The sequence below is a fragment of the Lipotes vexillifer genome, unplaced genomic scaffold, assembly GCF_000442215.2.
Source record: "Lipotes vexillifer unplaced genomic scaffold, Lipotes_vexillifer_v1.1 scaffold1679, whole genome shotgun sequence".
Classification (NCBI taxonomy): Eukaryota; Metazoa; Chordata; class Mammalia; order Artiodactyla; family Lipotidae; genus Lipotes; species Lipotes vexillifer.
The window spans coordinates 367,200-388,715 of record NW_006796614.1 but is presented as its reverse complement, the minus strand read 5'-3'; the positions used below and the strand labels follow the sequence as shown (position 1 = coordinate 388,715).

At 33.1% G+C, this 21,516-nt stretch overlaps 1 protein-coding gene across 2 annotated transcripts in view; it reads left to right on the top strand.

Moving 5' to 3' along the window:
• Positions 1-21,516, top strand: part of CSMD3 (CUB and Sushi multiple domains 3) — a 1,097,972-nt gene that overhangs the window by 783,697 nt on the left and 292,759 nt on the right. For both annotated transcript variants that reach the window (XM_007468748.1, XM_007468747.1), the window contains one exon: positions 2,475-2,677. In XM_007468748.1, the coding sequence (XP_007468810.1) occupies positions 2,475-2,677 (203 nt within the window). The remainder of the gene's footprint in view (positions 1-2,474; positions 2,678-21,516) is intronic.

Below are 21,516 nucleotides of genomic sequence, written 5' to 3'. Positions count from 1 at the left end.
TCCTGCTGAGTTTAGTTAGGTGGCTCACAGTTCTTCACATAATTTCCTCTTAGATGATGTCAGAACCGTAGCCTCCTAAATTAACAACAGTCAGGTTTCCAAGGTGCACCTGCTCTCACTTCTAGTTTAACTATTATTGTTATGACTAGGGATGAACTAGTAAATGAACAAATTCCCCTTGACATATGAGCTAGCTCTTGTGTTATCACTCACAAAACAGTGACATTAAGAATTGCTGCTGGGCAGCTTCCCTGGTGGCGCAGTGGTTGGGAGTCCACCTGCCGATGCGGGGGACGCGGGTTCGTGCCCGGGTCCGGGAGGATCCCTCATGCCGCAGGGCGGCTGGGTCCGTGAGCCATGGCCGCTGGGCCTGCGCGTCCGGAGCCTGTGCTCCGCAATGGGAGAGGCCACAGCGGTGGAGGCCCGCGTATTGCCAAAAAAAAAAAAACCAAAAAGAATTGCTGCTTTATATAAATGGATTTTCGAACAGGCTTATGTGTGATGAAGGCAGTTTTATGGAAAACAAATGTTGTCCTTCAAATAAATTGCTGCAAGGTGTACTCCATGTATTGTTGGATGCAGTGTGAACTGGTACATTACTTTTGCAAGGCAATTTGCAGCTACAAATTGAATCGAACCTCAGCCTACTTTTCTTTAAGATAGGTCATGTATTGTTTTATTTTAAATATTAGAAATAGTAAATGTGAAAATACTAAATTCAACAGAATTCTGGGATTTTTAAAAATTAAAGAAAAATATTTGATATTAAATTGCAACCCAGATCACATATCACACATGAATGTGGTATGTGTGTGTGTGTGTGTGTGTGTGTGTGTGTGTGTGTGTGTGTGTATGGAGAGAGAGAGAGAGTTGAGCATGTTGATATAATTGGATTTCTAATTTTTGGCATTAGGTGCAAAAAAATCAGACACTAATTTTGTCTAGATTAGACACAAAGCAAAATAGATTTAACATGAAACTTTTTTTGTCCTGTTTTGTGCATTTTTTGGGGGTAGACACTTTCACATTAAGGAAGTTTCCTTTTACGCCTAGATTACTGGGTGTGATGATTATGAATGGATACTGAATTTTTTAAATACTTTTTCTGTGTATATTGAGATCTTCATGTGATTGTTTTCCTCCTTATATCTGCCACTGTGGTGAAATGTAATCGTTGATTTTTGAATGTGAACCATTTTTGCATTTGCGGAATAAACCTCATTTGAGTCTGATAAAACAAACAAAAAACTTGAAACAGTGGAAATAACACATATTATGGAATTAGATAACTTGAGTTCAATTCTTGACTGCCACCCTTTGGGCAGTCTTATTTAATCTATCTCAACCCCATTTGCTACATTTGTAAAATTGAGATAAAAATTGTTCCTGCTTCATTGGGTCATTGTAACAATTAAAGGAAGAAAATCGATGTAATGCATTTTGCACAGTGCCTGGCACATATGAGATCCTCTAAGTGTCACCTGCCATTGCCACAGTTAAAAGTCATGAACACTGAAAAGAATGTACAGATCTTCCTCGGGTTACATCCTGATAAACTCAACGTAAGTTGAAAATATCATAAATTGAAAATGCATATAATATAACTAACCTACTGAACATCATAGCTTAGCCTAGCCTACCTTAAATACTCTCAGAACACTTACATTAGTCTACAGTAAATCATCTAACACAAAGTCTATTTTATAATAAAGTGTTGAGTATTTCATGTAACTTTATTGAATACTATAGTGAAAGTGAAAAACGGAATGGTTTTATGGGTATATCATGGTTGTAAATGTATTGGCGGTTTATCTTTGTGATCTTGTGACTGACGGAGCTGTAGCTCCCTGCCGCTGCCCAACATCGTGAGAGAGTATCATACAGCATATAGCAACTGGGAAAAGATCAAAATTCAAAGTACAGGGCTTCCCTGGTGGCGCAGTGGTTGTGAGTCCGCCTGCCGATGCAGGGGACACGGGTTCGCGCCCCGGTCTGGGAGGATCCCCCATGCCGCGGAGCGGCTGGGCCCGTGAGCCATGGCCGCTGAGCCTGCGCGTACGGAGCCTGTGCTCTGCAACGGGAGAGGCCACAACAGTGAGAGGCCCGCGTACAGCAAAAAAAAAAAAAAAAAAAAAAAAAATTCAAAGTACAGATTTGACTGAATGCATATCTCTTTTGTACCATCTTAGAGCCAAAAAATCCTAAATTGAATCATCATAAGTCAGGGATAGTCTGTATACCTAAAGTTTTTATAATTTGCAGAGGTGATGTAATAGTACATTTAATCATATTCTAAAAAATATTATACTGCTCAAGAAAAGTTCATTAAATTTATGTATGCAGTTTACATAATTCATTTTTATCTGATAGAATAAAAGGAATATCTAGTATAAGCAAGATGAATATTTGTTTTATTCTTTATTTAAAACTGAATCCATGTTTAAGATAATCAGAGATATATGGTTCTCCCACAGCCTACAGTTTCTTGCTTTTGATACGGAAGCATCGCATGATATACTCCGAGTTTGGGATGGTCCACCAGAAAATGATATGCTTTTAAAGGAAATTAGTGGTTCTCTTATTCCTGAAGGAATCCATAGCACCCTCAACATAGTAACCATCCAGTTTGACACGGACTTTTATATCAGCAAATCTGGATTTGCAATTCAATTTTCAAGTGAGTTATTTTTTTATTTCTTAAATAAAAAATAGGAGTGCTATTTAAATAGTTCTGTTTACTGCTCAAAACTTTAATTTTAAAATTTTAATGATCTTAAATATTCTTATTCCTAGTCTTATTATTCATCTGGACTTAAGGTAAAACATAGAAAAAAGAAATACAATTAACTTTTAATTAATTAATTGTTGAGACCTTCTCTCCAATTGTCAAACCAATTTTCCATAAAGATGGTGTTAAAATAATTCAGCAAATGAAATAATTACATTATACAGTTGTAATTTGAATTTACTGTAAAATTATATTTTAAAATGTACAATTTTTGGAGATAAGGAAAGAAATGAATATTTGCCATTAAAAGAGAAGCAATCCTACATTTTTACTAATTTTATTTTTCTTCTGTTAAAGATCTTAATTATATATTCACAGGAAGCTTTGACAAAATATTTTAGATCTACTATTAAATTAAAGATTTTCTACAACAATGAAATATCATTCATTATAATTACTATTGTTCATGGCCTTTTTTCTTTTTATGACACTGCTAAGTGGTTAAATATATGCTGTTCTGGAAAACGGATTTTGGTTTAATGGCTGGAGAAAATAAATGAAAACTCAAAAATTTTAGTTGCTATTTTTTCAGTCTTATTACCAACACACATTATCTCTTTGAGAAAAATATCTAAGGGATCTTCTAATTGTATAGCCTTAAAAAGTCCTATTAATTGAAACTTACTGAGATTTCCAACGTCATCTATGGGAAGAGTGCAAACCAGTATTCTTCAAATGTGCCTTAATTCAAATCCTGTCTTCTTACTAATTGCTGACTTTGGACACCTCACCTCATCACCTGAGTCTGAGTTTTCTAATTCACATAGGAATAATAATGCTCATCTCATAAATAGATTATTAGGATTTAACATGATCACGTGTGCACAGTTCTTAGTATTGAGTAGTAAATAGTTGGTGCCCAGTGAACTATTATTGTTATATGAATAAATGTAAAATTGGAACCCTTTAGAAAAAGCATGAAGGACTTTTTTAATGACTGGCCCGAAAATATACCACTTTAGGTTAACAACTGGTCAATACAAATATATAATTAACTTGACAGACCTTTTGTTCATGGAAGACAGTTGTTTGGCATAATCAACTAAAGTAAATGAATTGTTTTGTTATAAATAAGGCTCATGTGAGAGAGGTGTACATCAGCAGAGTCAGTATCTTTCAATTTGTACCCTTAGTGTATCTTTTGAGACAAAGAAAAAAGGAATGAAAAATAAGAGAATGATTATGTAATTAATGAACATAAATGGCTTGTAATTCTGAAACACTTATAAATGAAACATTGTTCATATTTATATCTTCTATTTTCTACTGTTTATTTCTTTTTTATTTGAAGTTAGGAACAATTTGTCAGCAAACTGCTTATGATTGCTGTTCAATTTCAGTTATTTATAATGGTAGTTTGGCAACCAACAGCTCTCCTTTCATTTACCTTAAATTATTAAGGTTTTACACTTACATGGTTATTTGTGATTAAATATCTGAATGCAGTCATGTGAAAAGATGCTTCAGTCTATTGTTTGTGAATGCCAAGTACATCTGATTAATAGAAACAGACTGCTTTATATGCATTTCTGGAATTTTTAATGCACATTTGTCTGTGAAATTAGCAATACATTTTTATATTTATTGCATTTGTAGGGCATGTTAAAGTTTTGGAAACAATATGTATCATACCGGAGTTTTAATAAATCTACCTCCATAATATTCTTTTAAGATGCATACAAATGTGTACTATTGATCTGAGACTAAAAACCTATTCATTGAAATAAAATTACTTGGAGAGTTAATATATTGTGAATAGCATCAATCAATGAAAATTAGTCTCTGGGTTGGAGATCTTCTGTAACTTATGCCTATACAGCTTTATAAGTGTTCAGATTTCAAATGTGAAAATAGTTTTTTCATGAATGAGGTCTTGCTTGGTGCCAAGAACCGTAAGTAATTTGTATGATCTATTTAATCCTCACAGAAGCCATATGAGGTATGTTGTATCATCCCCATTTACCAAACAGTACACTGAGGTTCAGAAAATGAGTTAATTTGTTCAAGGTCACACCCTAGCAGATGCCTGCAGCTATGACTCAAATCCACCTATGTCTGAAAGGAGATTAACACTGTTCCTGGTGCATAGTAAATGCTTAGCAGTTATTACTACTCTTTTGCTATCCTTATTTATTATTTATTAATATTATAGAGGAAATACAAAGATTTTAATTATATTTTATTAGTTACAATGAAGTTCTACAATTTAATCAGCTTGTGTTTCTGATTATGCTTACAAGAACCACATCTAAGGTCACACTTCCAAAAAGCAGATGATTTATACAAGTGAAGCAGTGAGAAGGAATAAAGGAAAGGTGGAGTGTGTACATTCCCATTTAAAAGGGACAGTTGCCCTCTCTGGCTAAAGTCGTTTTGCCCTATAGGAAGACAGACTAATTTTAAAGTGGAACTTGAAATAAAGAGTTTTATGTAAAGTCATCTAATTGTCAAAGAAAACAACTCAACTAATCTTAAAGAGAATATTAAGGTCTGTAGTCCAATAAATAATGACTATGGGTCAAATTTGGCTTGCAGGTCAAAATTTGTCACTTGAGTGTTTTACCTGAATTCCTTTTCCCAAGATAAATCTATCTCATGTTACCCATTTATTCATTTGTTCATTCGTTCATTCTAGGAGAGTCTATTAAAGGACCAGATAGTAAGCATATTTATCTCCAGCTATTTCTCGAGTGCATCTTTCCTTTCACTTAGGCAAATCTTCTTAGTTACATAAACACACACACACACACACACACACACACACACACACACACACACACACACACACACACCCTGTACTGTTTTCTGTCCCTAAAGTTTCTTTTACTTTAATTTTTTTCTTAAGTCTTGCTCATTCTTCCAGACTCAGCACCAAGACTTCTCTTTATAAAATATTTTCTGACCTGTGTATAAAACATTTTTAAATGTTTATAAAACCATCTCTTTTTAAAACATCCTCTGACCTCTCTTTATAAGACAAATTCCAGCCCATGCTCTAGGCACTAGCTATAATTTTTTTCCAAATAAAGATGTGAAAACATGGTTTATCATTTCATTGTTCTAAAGATGTTTTAATTATATGAACTTTGCCTCTCTAAATGTCCATAAAGAGCAAACATTCTGGGGCTTCCCTGGTGGCGCAGTGGTTGAGAGTCCGCTTGCCGAAGCAGGGGACGAGGGTTCGTTCCCAGTTCCGGGAGGATCCCACATGCCGTGGAGCGGCTGGGCCACTGAGCCTGCGCGTCCGGAGCCTGTGTTCCGCAACGGGAGAGGCTACAGCAGTGAGAGGCCCGCGTACAGCAAAAAAGCGTAAAAAAAAAAAAAAAAAAAAAAAAAAAAAAAAAAAAAAAAAAAGAGCAAACATTCTATTTAGGAGGGTGATCATGTAATTTATTGTTCAAATCTAAGATAACTTTTGAGAGTAAAAGGGGACACTTAAAAATTAAGCTGGACGCCAGGCGTAAACTAGAACAATAGTAGCCACATCAGTTTGTATCATTATTTTAATTGTCAGATTCTCATTCTGTTCCCATTCCACCCACCATCACCACCACAATGCCTGTTCCTTTTTTGAGCAAAGAGCTGAGTGTCAAATAATAACTTAAAGAAGGAATGAGTCGAGAAATAGCAGCAAAACAGTCTTAAGCAACAAAATGCAACCAACGAAATGGATTTCAGTGAACTTGGTGCAAAGTGAATTTAACTGAAATGTAGGTCACATACCAACTTCATAATCACTGTCAAGCCACTAGTAGCAGCCTCATGCCTTCTATTTCATGTTCTAGTCATTCTTTGTAGTCTTTTGCTTTGCCTCTTGGTGTTATATTCTGCAAGACTCTTTGCTTAATCACAGCTACTTAAGTCTGACATGGCTACCTCATGCTGTCCTATGTTCTGCCCTTGGTTCTCAGCAGTCAGGCTCTATATATATCTCCTACTTTAATTTGTAATCTGCTTGTCGCATCCCACTTTAGTTCCTCAGAGAGGACATCTTTAAGTATCATGCTGTCATTTGCCCACAGAATAGTTGATTTTGACAGAGCATTTTCTGTGCTCTTCACTCTTTGACATCTCTTTTAAGAATATGCCCCTGCTGGATAATACAAAATACCAAGGGCCATATCTTATACCATTGAAAATTCTCAAGGAGATGGATTCCTTAGTCATGAGACGTTGATGTCTCCTGGCCTTAAAGGACTGCATGGTGCCCCTGCATTTGTTCCCATCCTCATTATTACTGCCTGCACTGCTGTAGCAGTCGACTAGCCACTCACTTCATTGTCTCTCCAGCCAGACTCTTCTCTACATTTCCACCTGACTGATGTTTTGAAAATATAAATCAGACATCACTTCTCTGTTTAAAATTCTTTTATGGCTACACAGTCATAAGTTCAAAACTGTGGAATTACATTTAAAGCCTCCACAATTTGCACCCAAATTATCTGCCAGCTTCATCTCTCACTATTCAGTTACATACATCTAGTCATCTAACTGCACTGTCCTGAAAAGACATTGACCTTTCACATTTCTGCTTCTTTTGCAAACTCTCTTCCATGTTCCTGGAACACTTAAGTCCACATTCAAAAATCCGTAAATTCTTAGTCATTTTCCAAGGTCCAGGTCAAATGATACTTTAAGTACTAATGAACTTCTAGGCAGAATTAGTCACTCTCATGTCTGCAGTACCCTGGCACTATGTGTGTATTATATTAGAATGGCTGTATATCCTCGTTTGCCCAAGACAGCCCTGGTTTATGCCTATTTTCCTGGCATCCTGACTTGTTTGACATTTGGTCTGTATTTTCCATTTTCAACAAAGTATCATTATTAATAGTTCTGTTAAAATAGCCAAGGTGTATTTATTAGCTATTGTCTTTGATCTCATCTAGTAATGTGTGAGATATATTCCCAGTGCTCAGAGTAATTATAATACATGATTAATTTTGAAAGACAAATACTGATAACCCATCTCTATTTTCCAGTCTTTTGTGGATGCCAGGTAACTTACACTTCCCCTTCATGGGTAGCATATAGGGATCTTGTAGATGAAATGAAAATATTCTCAGATATTAATATCTAACTCATTCTGATCTTATATGGTATTGATTGGGAGAACTATTTGATACTGTTGCCCTGCCAGCTATTTTGTATGACAGCAAGTTATGTCATAATCTATTCTGTGGCTTGAAAGATACATAAAGCTGTCAGGCCATGAGTTGGCCAAATCACTGAGAAATATGTATTCTTGAAATATCCACAGAAGTAGAGGTTGCATAGATGTGCTGTAGAGCTATAGTCTGAATGTTCTTGCCATGAGTGTTTGTTATTTATTTTATAGGATAAATTAACAATTATTTATTTTATCATACTGTTTTATTATTTTACAATAGACATTTATGGCAGCAGTGGGATAGAAAGTACATACTGAATATTCATTTCTTAAGAAAGCTTAATTCCACCAAGATTTCTAAAAGAAAGTTCAGCTGAAGGAGGCTGTCAGGAAGACCCAGCAGAGATCAACAAGGATGTCAGACAAACTTATTCTTGCAAAATTTGAAACTAAACCCAAAAAGATAGCAGGAAAGGATCTAGAAGAATTTTTGTTTATTATGATTTATGAATCAAAGCATTTTAGTACATCCAGAAACACATTTTTTAAAAAGTGGGGAGTTCCATATGATCCCTTTCAATTAAATATATTTAGGTAAATTGTAAAAATATTTTTAGAGGGTAAATCATGTACTGATTGGTTATTTTTCTATACAATCAAAAAGTAGTAGAATACAGCAAAAAATGAGACTTCCTTGGCTTGTATATTATATTAACATTCTTTTAAGCTACAGAGGCAATTTTATATTCTAAAATATGAAACATAATTAAATGGTGATTTGGAGCCATGATAATACATTAACAACATCTGTGTCATTTTAAAGTACCTGATGTATTAAATTGATTATTATTATGATTATTTTAAAGTACCTATCTACTATAGCTATGTTCTTTTCAATTGAATTATTTCCTAAATAAAATTTCTCCCTGGTTTTAGATTTATCCCTGGGACCCTGATATCATTGGTATTAACAGACCAGTTTTTCCTAATAACTTGTTAACCTCATGTGAAATGCGATATTTTGATTGAGAATATAGTATATATGATATTAAACATGAGATTTAGACCTAACATATATTAATATTTTAAGATATTGATACTTGATATTTTTATTTTATGAACAAATTGCCTACAAATTTTAATATGATAAGTTGTTGGAATACCTGTTTGGATTAACTACATGGTTCTTAGACTTTTATTACTTATATATTAAGGATTTTATACAAGTTGCTCATAATGTCTGCTAATCATCAAATTTTTTTAAAAAATTTTGATGTGCTAATCATCAAAAAACCCAATAACAAGAGTCTGTCATACAGAGTGAAGTAAGTCAGAAAGCGAAAAACAAATACCGTATGCTAACACATATATATGTAATCCAAAAAAACAAAAAGTTCATGAAGAACCTAGGGGCGGGATGGGAATAAAGACTCAGACCTACTAGAGAATGGACTTGAGGACAAGGGGACGGGGAAGGGTAACCTGCGACAAAGTGAGAGAGTGGCATAGACATGTATACACTACCAAATGTAAAACCTTTAGCTAGTGGGAAGCAGCCACATAGCACAGGGAGATCAACTCGGTGCTTTGTGAACAACTAGAGGGGTGGGATAGGGCGGGTGGGAGGGAGGGAGATGCAAGAGGGAGGAGATATGGGGACATATGTATATGTATAACTGATTCACTTTGTGATAAAGCAGAAAGTAACACACCATTGTAAAACAATTATACTCCAATAAAGATGTTGAGAACAAAACAAAACAGTAACATCTCAATTAAAATAAAAGAAAATCGGTGATGAAAATGCAACTTGTACACAATGTATGTTAACATACATGGGGATCATGTGGTGTCACTGACCATGTGAAAACTAGAAGACATAAATCTGTTTAAAAAAAAGCATGACTTTCCATTTAGAACAAATGAAAACTCTACTAATTTCATCACTTTATGTTCTAAATTCTCTTCTGCATATATGAAAAGTGTTAACATGCCAGCTTCCTTAGCAGAAGAACTTCCCAAATAGTTAAATGCGTCCAATCTTATATGTCACATCAGTAACATAAATCACCTCAAATATTTTAATTCCAGCAAAAGTTTTTCTTTTTACCTCCATTTTATGAAGCAAAGTATAGTCTTTGAAAGTTCATTGTGATAAAGATGAAACATCTCATATTATAAATTTAGTTACAATTTTAACATTTCAATAATTAAATTTACTTAGACTTATTTTATGGTCCAGCATATATTTTTCTAAAAGAACCATGTGCATTTGAAAAGAAGGTACACTTGCCATTATTGTGAATTAAATACCAATTAGATACAGTTGGTTGATAGCATTGTGTTTGAAGTGTTCTATATTATTACTGATATTTTGTCTACTTTTTTTTTTAATCCACTAATGAAAGAGTAGCATTGAAATGCCCAACAGTAATTGTGGATTTGCCTGTTTATTCTTTCTATTTTATCATGCCCTGTCATGTTTGTGTATCATAAAGATCTGTTACTAGGTGTTTACATTTGAGATGCTCTGCCTTCTTAATGAGTTGACTGTTTCATTACAATGAAGTAGCTTTCTTTTTCTCTGGGAATTTTCCTTGTCTTGAAGTTTGCATTGTCTGATATGAATATCTTATAATTAGTGTTTGCATGGTGTTTCATTTAGCATCCTTTTAACTTGTCTTTATATTTAAAGTAGGTTTCTACTTTAAACAGCACATGATTGAGATACTACTTGCTTGAATCTTGTTTTTTTATACAGTCTGAAGATTTCTGCCTTTTAATTGTTGTCTTTATTTTTTTTTTATCTTTATTGGAGTATAACTGCTTTACCATGTTGCGTTAGTTTCTGCTGTATAACAAAGTGAATCAGCTATATGTATACATATATCCCCATATCCCCTCCCTCTTGCATCTCCCTCCCACCCTCCCTATTCCACCCCTCTAGGTCGTCACAAAGCATGGAGCTGATCTCCCTGTGCTATACAGCAGCTTCCCACAAGCTATTTATTTTACATTTGGTAGTGTATATATGTCAGTGCTACTCTCTCACTTTGTCCCAACTTCCGTTTCCCCCGAATTGCAGTCTTTAAATCATTAGACAGTTCACACATAATGTAATTGTTATGGTTTTGTTTGGCTGCCATATTGCTATTTACTTTTATTGGACCCACCTGTGCATTTCCACCATCATTTTCTTCCCCTCTATTAACTTATTGGCTAAACATTTTGGAGGTGGGGGTGTACTTGCTCTAATATTAATAGCGTACATCTAGGATCAAAACCTACCATTAACTTCTATTACACACGTCATATGTAATGTAAGAATGAGAGTGTATTTACATTTCCCCCTTCTTTCCTTTGGACTATTGTTTCCATTTATCTTACTTCTATTTATATTAACACCACAATACATTTTTTAAACTTGAAGCAAACAGTTATCTTTTAAATATTTTTTAAATGAGACAAAGATCACATATTAAAATTATAGTGTTAAGGATAAGACTATTTGTTTTGTGATAATAATACAAATATAAATTTTGGTGACACACAACTTCATGGCAAAAACAAAGCTCTTATAAAATTAAGAAACAGATATATACTTAGAATTGGTTGTGGTATACATGTAATTCATAACTGCAACCAAGCAAATTCTACACATCACAATAAAACTGTCATTAAAATTTACAAATATTTTTATATACAGCAAAATAATTGAATTACATTTTTTGTGTGTATGACAAAGTAATGCTGATTCAAAAATAAATAAACTTTAGTATGTCAGTACCAGCTTCTGTTTTCGCTACTCATTGTCATTCAGACCTAGAAAAGTTTGCATCCCTAAGCACTCTTTTTCATAATCAACCAAAATGCCCTACTATGGTTTTGAAAATAATACCTTTAAATTTGGTTGATTTATACTAAAATCATATGAAAATCTTTAATCAAAATATTCAGTTATTGGCATGTTAAAGATCTTCAGCTTTTGAAAATTTTGGTGAATTATAATTATTGAAAACAAAGTTTGGAAATAGGAAGACATTTAAATGCTATTTTTATGAAAAAGTTAAAACACTGTATAAAATTAAAATTTGAAACTGTTATTGTCCTGTAGCATGATTTGACTTGTGAAAAGAGAGTATCTTTTGATGAAGTTCTTATTTTTTAATCAGATTGAATTTATATTTTATACTATAATGGAATAAAATTGAGAAAGCATACAATTATACAGCTTACAAGTGAACTATTCCAAAAAAAATCATAATTTAAGACAACTTGGTAAGTTTTATATTATAAATTTTTTTGTCAAGAAAGGTATCTGAAAAGAAGTAAAAATTTACTATCTGTGAAAATACTTAAGCTGAAATATTTACACATTGTTGTATGAAATAAAGTCAAATTGAAACTTTCCTCTATTTTAAAGAATTAGTCCTAAGCCTACCAGATACCTCAATACCTATAAAGAAAAACCTTTCTCAATTAAAAATAGTATGGCCTATAGAGACCTCTGTTAACATTCCAATGATTTAAAATGTATTAAAAATACCTTTAATAATGCCAATAAAAATAAGAATATATTGAAAACGACATACTTAAGAAAAAATAGTAAAATGACATTAAATATGTCTAGGAAAACAATTAGAGAATGTACATTTGTACCACAAATGATCATTTTGCTTATCTTATTTTTAATGTTTAATTAACTCATATAAAGATGTTTTTGTGTGCACAGACATGGCATTTTAATTTTTTAGAAATTATTTTTAGTAGTTTTTGTGTAGATACTTATTTTGAAAAAATCATCAATGTAATATTATCAATCTGGTAAATCAGTACATATTTTTAATTACATAATTTAAATTACTTTTAGCTTTTTATTTCATGCCCACAATTTTTCACTTTCAATGACAAATGTCACCTGATTTTAATAAACATTTTATTATATTAAAGACATATACACATCTGCTGTCCCTCTTAGACTACTATGCTCCTTTGAAGCACAAGGTTTATCCTATTAATATTTGTTTCACCAGAACTTGGCATTGTACCTGGTATTTAGTACTTAGTAAATGTTAAATGAATCTGATTGAGTAGGAAATTTTTTAATAATGTAAAATTAAAAGCACACTGATATTATATACTGTCAGTCAAGACTAATATAAAACAATATTTATATGTTTTTACTCTTTTTTTGCTCATTAATTCTGGTGATCTCCAAATATTAGAATTCAGTTCTGAATTAGACTTCTATATAATCGTTTATAATCCTGGATATAAAATCAGTTTCCTGTTTAGGTACCTTTGACAGTCTTCAACCTAACATGCCTTTTGATTTCAAAGAAATTAGACCAGTGATTTTATTTTCACTTTTGTCCATGTATTAGAGAACAAGAATCAATGATGGTATGGAGGAGTTGGCTCTTATTACAGTTCATCCCCAATATAAAACATACTTGGCTTATAGTGGGTGCACAACAATTACCTGGTGAAATAAATGAGTAAATATGTATTTTAAAAAGGTATTTTTATATAAAGTACTTGGAATATATTATAACACTAGCTTTGTGGTTTCTTTTGCATTGGCAGCTTTGTTTCCGTCCAGGGTTGATAGGAGGAAAATCTCTTGTCATGCTGCTATCTACTTTAACCTGACTTGCCATATCATTAGATGTATCCTTAGAAACATAATGAAATTCTAAAGATAGCCACATTACTGAGTAGCTAGCAGAGTGTAGGCCTAATAATGATGTTGAACATTCTTTGTAAAATTGATGGATCTTGTACAAAGCAGGGACTCAGTAAAGGGCAAAATTCTCCAGGGTGAAATCCACCTCTAGGTTACTATCTGCATTTCACATATTTTCTGATTGATTTGATTCTAGATGGGATTTCCTTCCAGGTTAAATATTCCCATTACCCAGCTTGATTTCCTTATAAATAGTGAAGTGGAGAATATCGTGTCATTTCTTAGTCAATACAAAAATATAAGGCAATAAAACTGGAAGAGTGTAAGGCCTTGTGAATACCAAATCTGGACTGTGACCTTGCTGAAGTTTCTTGACATATTGAAAAAAATATATACAACAACTTCTTAGACAAACTACACAGTGAATAGTAAAATCTAGTGGTCTTTAAAGATTTATCTCAGAGTTTATATTTTCATAGAATTATACAATATAATTGTTAGAATAGAACTTTAAGATTATTTTCTAATACTAAATCAGGCAGGTAAAAAATTATTACTATGTCAATTTTACCAATGAGGCAGTTAAAATTCAGGGAACTAATACAACCTGGTCAAAGTCCCTTTCTTACAACAGTACAGATTACAGTACAAGTCTTCTGCTTTTGATTTTATCCAACTGTATAGAATCTAAGCTTTTTCTCTTTTGAAAGTTCTTGAGATAAACAAGTTTATACCAAAGAGTCTACTTTCTGGATGGAAAGGACACACAAGAACTTATGAGTGATTTAAGTGTATTTATTCTTTGTTGCACAGAGCAATGCCATAAGCAAACTGGACTGTTAATTTGCCCAAGGTCACCAAGATGGTAATTCAGACATTATCTCTGAATTATCATCCATAATATAGTTGAAACTTATACATGTGCTAGTTAGGACTGTGAAATATGTATTAGGTGAAGTGCGCATTTCCAATTAAATTATACTCTCAATTAGATGAAACAAATATAAAATGAGAAGTCAGAAGTATATTTACAGTACTGATGAGTTGTAAAAATGGTGAGAACTCAGTCATTTTCTGTAGTATTTAGTGCTATCAGTATTCTGAAAACAGCCTCAGGTTATCCAGCTAGATTAATTAAAGCAAATTAAAATGTAATATAAATGTTGTTACTGCAGTCTTGGAATAAATGTTTCCCAGTGTCAAACAAATGCTAAATTATAAACAAACCTTAAGCATACATTGAAATGACTAGTTGTAATTTTGTTCATTCATTCATCCATTCATTCATTTCACACACTTTTTTAATAAATAAATTTATTAAGCACGGGCTTCTTATTGCTGAGCAGTCTTCTCTTGTTGCAGAGCACGTGCTCTAGGCTCACGGGCTTCGGTAGTTGTGGCACATGGGCTGAGTAGTTGTGGCTCTCGGGCTCTAGAGCACAGGCTCAGTAGTTGGGGCGCATGGGCTTAGTTGCTCCGTGGCATGTGGGATCTTCCTGGACCAGGTCTCAAACCGGTGTCTCCTGCACTGGCAGGCTGGTTCTTAACCACTGCGCCACCAGGGCAGTCCCCCACACATATGACTTGAACTTTTTTTTTTTCGTTGAAGTATAGTTGATTTACAGTGTTGTGCCAGTCTCTGCTGTACAGCAAAGTGACTCCATTACACACATATAGACATTCTTTTTTTATATATTCTTTTCCATTATAGTCTATCACAGGATATTGAATGTAGTCCCCTATGCTGTACAGTAGGACTTTGTTGTTTTTCCTTGATGAACTATTTTTAATGATTGTGAAAGATTCTCTTCAATGTCTTACATATAAGGGCAATTTATTCCTAGGGTATAGCAACACTTGATTTGATAAGATCCCATGTTGCTTAACAATAAATGCAGTAACTCTTTCAGTGGATTTAGACTATTGGTGAAGATTAAAAGCATTGTAAAAACAATTCCTAAGAAATGCTAATGTAAACTTTCTTAACTTGAGCATAAACTCTTTTTAAATTTACATACACTTATATATAATTTGCATGTTAATAACATTTCTTGAAAAAATATTTTTACTGTATATGATAAGTAGTTATAAAATGGTATTACTTTTACATATCTATTTTTTTCACACCCTGAATCATGAGAATTTTTAAGAAAAAACTATTATGGATACAAGTGGTTTTTGGTGGAATAAAAACAGTTCAATTTTAAAGGAAAAGTTTGTCATTACAAGTTTATTTCTGACCTATTATAATAACCAGATATAAAAATTCATTTTGTTAGAAGTAAATGCTACCATACAGATTAAAATCACTTGCAAAAAAATTAAGTAAAAATTACAAGATTTTATGTGTTTGCTAATGTTCAGTTTATTTCTTATGTCAGTGATTTTACATTGTATGGTGAATTTATTTCTAACAAAAGTATTTGTATCTGGGTATTATATTAAATTAGAAATAAATTTGCAATGAGAAATTTTTACTTTCAAATGGAAAAGTATTTATTTGATTTTATTGATATCAGTAGCATAGGAAAAAATTTTATACACAGGTGAAATTTAATATTTTTTACATTTTTATTTACAAAAATTTGAAAATTAAAAGATTTTATAATTTTGCAAGTGTTTTGGACATGGTAAGCTGAAGGGCCTATTAGATATACAAGAAGTTAAATAGGCAGTTGAATATAATGGTCTGAAGCTCAGGAAAGACATTAAAACTGATTATATAGATTTGGGAAGCATTAAACTAAAAACAGCATTTAAAACCATGGGATAAGGTGAAGTTATCCAAGGAGAAATTGTAGAAAGATGGGAGCAGAACCATTAAGGACTAATCCCTGAGGTACTACAGCTCTCAGTCATTGGGTTAACAAGGCAGGGATAGCAAAAGATACCAAAAAGAGCAGCAAATAAGCCAGAAAAGAGAACTAGCAGTCTGATGACTGAGAAGCCAAGAAAAAATGTGCCGTGACAAATGTTGCTAAGATGTTTCTGAAAAAAGAAGGCACTAAGTTATCACTGAATTTGGCAGCCTAGATTTAACAAGGACAGTTTAGTGAATATGTCTGATGAATGGCAGATGAAACTGGAGACAGTTGTATAGATATCTCCCTCAGGACAGAGGTTTAATAGGTTTCCTACTAAATAAAGGAGGGAAATGAGAAAAATAGTTAGAAGAGAATGGGAATGTAATGAGGATTTTGGTTGTTTATTTAAGATGGAAGTTGCAAGCCACATTTGTATGTTTTTGAGAATGACCCAGTACAAAAGGAAAACCTAGTGATTCAGAAGAGATGAAAAATCTTCAGGAATGAAGTCCTTGAGAAATAGAAAGGTTTTAATACCAGCAGGACAAGAACTGGGGTTAGCCTTACATAGACCAAGGGCACCTTCTTCGCTGCTACAGGAGAGTACGTAGAGAATATGGATGCAGACGCCAGAGATTTGGCGAGGGTGTGCCTATCTTATTGCTTCTACTCTCTTAATGAACTGTAAGGAAAGAAATCAGAAAAAAAGAGAGGACAGGAAGAACAAGAATGAGAAAAAACAATTGGAGGGGAAATGTTCTTGTTACTGTAATTACTTAATACCATTTGACATATGTATGGCTAAATTTGGCATATATCAGGTTAAATTTTATTTTTATTCTAGTAATACCCACAAAATAACCTTGAGTCTTTCTTTTTTGCTTCCCTTTATGGTGAAATATCAGGAGCAAGAAAATATTTGTGTGTGATGAAGGGTTATAAACTGTTCTTGCCTTTCTGTTTCAATGTAAGTCTAACTTTTTTGCCCAATTCTTTTGTTAATAAACAACTGTCAGAGTTCCATTAGTAGGGCATGGATTTTTATTGTTTTATCTGGTAATGGGATAGGTTTGTGCTGAGACAGTATACCCTAATGGCTAAGAGCCCTGCTGTTTCTTGATTCAAATTCCAACTCTGCTAAGAGCAGACATTTAATATCATGGAGACTTATTTTACCCATTTAAAATAGGGATAATAATACTTCATAACGATTTGTGTTTTAGCCTAAGAGTATAAACTTAGCTTCTAGTTAAGTGTTTGCACAGTGTATGCTCTCAATAGAGACAATAATAGTAATCATCATTATTTTATTGGTATCTATTCTGATTGCCCTTCACGTTGAACAACTACATCTCTTTCTTAGATACACAGATTTATTTCAGTTTGACAAAATAAACACCAATGGAATCCTGTGAATAAGACTGTATTGATAACATCTGTGAATTTTTTTTAAGTAAGAAATTAATACATTTGAAGCTAAGTGTTATAAACATGTAGGTTTTTGGACTGTTCCAGTCAGAATGATAGGCAGGTAGGTAGCTGCTCTTCTGATTTTAAAATGACAATAAAGATTAATAACATATTTTAGAAATTTCAATTGAAGTCATTATTTCACTTGAGCTTTATACGATAGTCCACACTTTCAGCACTTTTTTTTGCAAACACTCTATCACTTTTATTTAAGAAATGTCCCTCGTTAATGGTCTCATGTCTGCATAGGACACTTCATCCACTTTAAGTAACTATGTGATGTTGGTCAGGCTTCTTATCTTTTTTTAGCCTCAATCTTCTCATTGGGAAAATATGGATACTAATAGTACCCAGACTTCTTGTGAATCAAATGAGATATAGATCATAGTAAAAGTGTTTGAAAGACAGTAAGTGTCTAATAAATATTACATAATGACAATATTAACTAGTCACATACTCTTCTATTTATATACCTTTTCCCTGTGACTATTATCATTTTTACTGAATAATCAGCTGTGAAACAGACTAACCAGTTGATAATTCCTATTCTAGACTAACCAAAATGTAAATGGCCATTTCTTTTTTTTGGGGGGGGGACAAGGAAGGGAAGTCATCTTTTATAATCAATTTAATGGTTTTGAAAGCTAAATCCAAGATATATTTGGATAGGATAGCATATAAGCCTATTATATACACTTTCTAGAATGTTCCTTTCATGATATCATTGCAGGTGAGATAACAAGTTTGTTAAGATCCTTTATCTTTGTTGGAATTTATGCTTACTTTACATATCTATGTTAAGAAAAACCAGGAATAAATGACAAACTTAAACCTAATAGAACAAATACAGATATTCATTTCATCAATTAAATTTGAAGTAATTTGGACTTAAAAAACTGAGATAATAGGGTTTCCCTGGTGGCGCAGTGGTTGAGACTCCTCCTGCCGATGCAGGGGACACGGGTTCGTGCCCCGGTCCGGGAAGATCCCACATGCCGCGGAGTGTCTGGGCCCATGAGCCATGGCTGCTGAGCCTGTGCGTCCGGAGCCTGTGCCAAAACGGGAGAGGCCACAACAGTGAGAGGCCCGTGTACCGCAAAAAACAAAAACAAAAACAAAAAACTGAGATAATAAATAGAAATTACCTATCTTAATACACTGGTGGCAGGTATAAAAAAGTATATATTTTCTAATATATACTTTTTAAATTTTTATATCTTTAAAATAGTTGATAAATTAAAATACTTAATTGCAAAAAAGTCCTCATTCTATAGAAACACCCCATATATTATTCCACAGTAGAAGAGAATAGAGAGGAACAAACATCTACTTAAAATATATATATATAACAACAGTAATAAAATGCAAATAAGAATTATATATCTTGAGAATTGTATGTTCCACAAAATTAAACAACAAATGTCAAATAAAACTTCTTAATCTATTTTTACATATGTGACTAATACTTATTAAGTTCTAATATTATATAATTGTTTTTAAATCATGCTAATTTTGTGAGATTATTTCAGTCCTAATTTCCACAGTGATACAGAATGATTTTTTAAATGTTTAGTTATTTTCTTTAATGGCTATAGTTTCTATTTAATACAGAAAAGAAGAACGACCGATGCCAAAATTAATGTAATTTTGTCTACCCACAAACACAGTGTATAACCAGTATAGAGATTAAACTTTGAATAAGTAAAGAAAATAAGACAATAGCATTCACAGCAAGTAATTCTTTCTGTGTGTATTTAACTAATTGCTTTCAGAACTCAAGTAATTGCAAGAAGAAAAAATGTATTTGGTCTTTCACTAAACCCCATCATTCTCTATTGTGTTTTAAAATCTTACTTGTAATTTATTTATTAGTTGAGAGAAAAAGGAAGAGTACAATTTTGCCACCTCTCTTCCTTCAAGTCAACCAGACCCAAAGGCAAATGAATATTTTTACATATTATATATTAGCTATCATATTGAAGCCTTTATATTTTAGCTACTAGGTTCCACTTTAAATCTTTAAGCACAGTGACCCTGACAATAAGGCCAAAACATCTTTTTTCCCTCAAACTCTGGTAAGACATGGTTATACCAGCTGATTTCATTTCAGTGTTTTTGTAACATTGTTATATGTACATTTTTACTTTGAGAATGTTCATATTAAGCTTCAAGCTTTTTGCAGAGTCCAGCACATAGGAAGCCTCTACAGCAATAACAAAAACAACAACAAAAGAATATTTTTCATAATCTGTATATCATTCTACTTTTCAGCTTGAAAGCACATTTTACCTTTATATCACTCCTTTCCAATTAAAACATCCTAAGTGTAAATCTTGTATGTAGGACATCCAGCTCCACTTTTGTATTGTAAAACCAATTCATAGATCAGTTTTAGTGTTGGTGGAAACCATTCCAGAGCAATTCGAGAAAAGCTTAATGACTGAGTTTATCACAAAAGCATTTACAAAAAAAAAAAAAAAAGTCTATCAATATTGAAAGATTATAATTGCCAGACCCTGTAATGCCTGATGGATGTTCTGATAAGGAACACTGATAGGTATTACAGAACAAATCCAATTGGAAATTGGAACCAAGTCCCTGCCCCACTTCCCTCAATATTCTCCAATATGAGTCTGATTGTTATTCTATTAACAACTAAAAGTAACTCTCTCAAAAATAACTCAAATGAAAGAAGATTGAATATTTTTAAGATGGACACATTTATGTGCACTATAGCTTTTCTATTTATGGATATAATCTCTGTATTTTTTATCATTTCTTAATGGGGTTTATTATGTTTAACTGAGAAAGAAAATGTATCTCTAGGACAGTTAACAGGTAGAAGAGGACAGTCTAGTGTAACATTTAAGGGTTTGGCTTCTGAAATCATAATGACTGGGGTTCAAACCTTGGTTCTGCGTTATTTAGTTTTTGTAACATTGAACAGGTTATTTAATCTTCCTAAACTTTAGTTTTCTCACCTCTAAAATAAAAACAATAATGGCACTTGACCCATTGGTTTTCTAGGAGAATTAAAGGAATTATACATGTAACGTCTTCATCCTTGGCCATTGCTCAGAAACACTAGTTTGTCAGTAAAATGAAGCAAAACTGTTAGGATTTCTGATGATGTGTATAATGATACATAGATTTAATTTAAGTGGTTGGTAAAATAACATTTGCAGTCTACATCTTGTAACCCTTTTTAAAAAGTAACCCTTTAAAAATTAACCCTTTTAAAAATAACCTTTTAGAGTCATGTACCACAACGTTCATTGCAGCTCTATTTACAATAGCCAGGACATGGAAGCAACCTAAGTGTCCATCGACAGACGAATGGATAAAGAAGATGTGGCACATATATGTAATGGAATATTACTCAGCCATAAAAAAATGAAATTGGGTTATTTGTAGTGAGGTGGATGGACCTAGAGTCTGTCATACAGTGAAGTGAGTCAGAAAGAAAAAAACATATACCATATGTTAACACATATATATGGAATCAAAAAAAAAAAAACAACGGTTCTGAAGAACCTAGGGGCAGGACAGGAATAAAGATGCAGACATAGGGCTTCCCTGGTGGCGCAGTGCTTGAGAGTCCGCCTGCTGATGCAGGGGACATGGGTTCGTGCCCTGGTCCGGGAAGATCCCACATGCT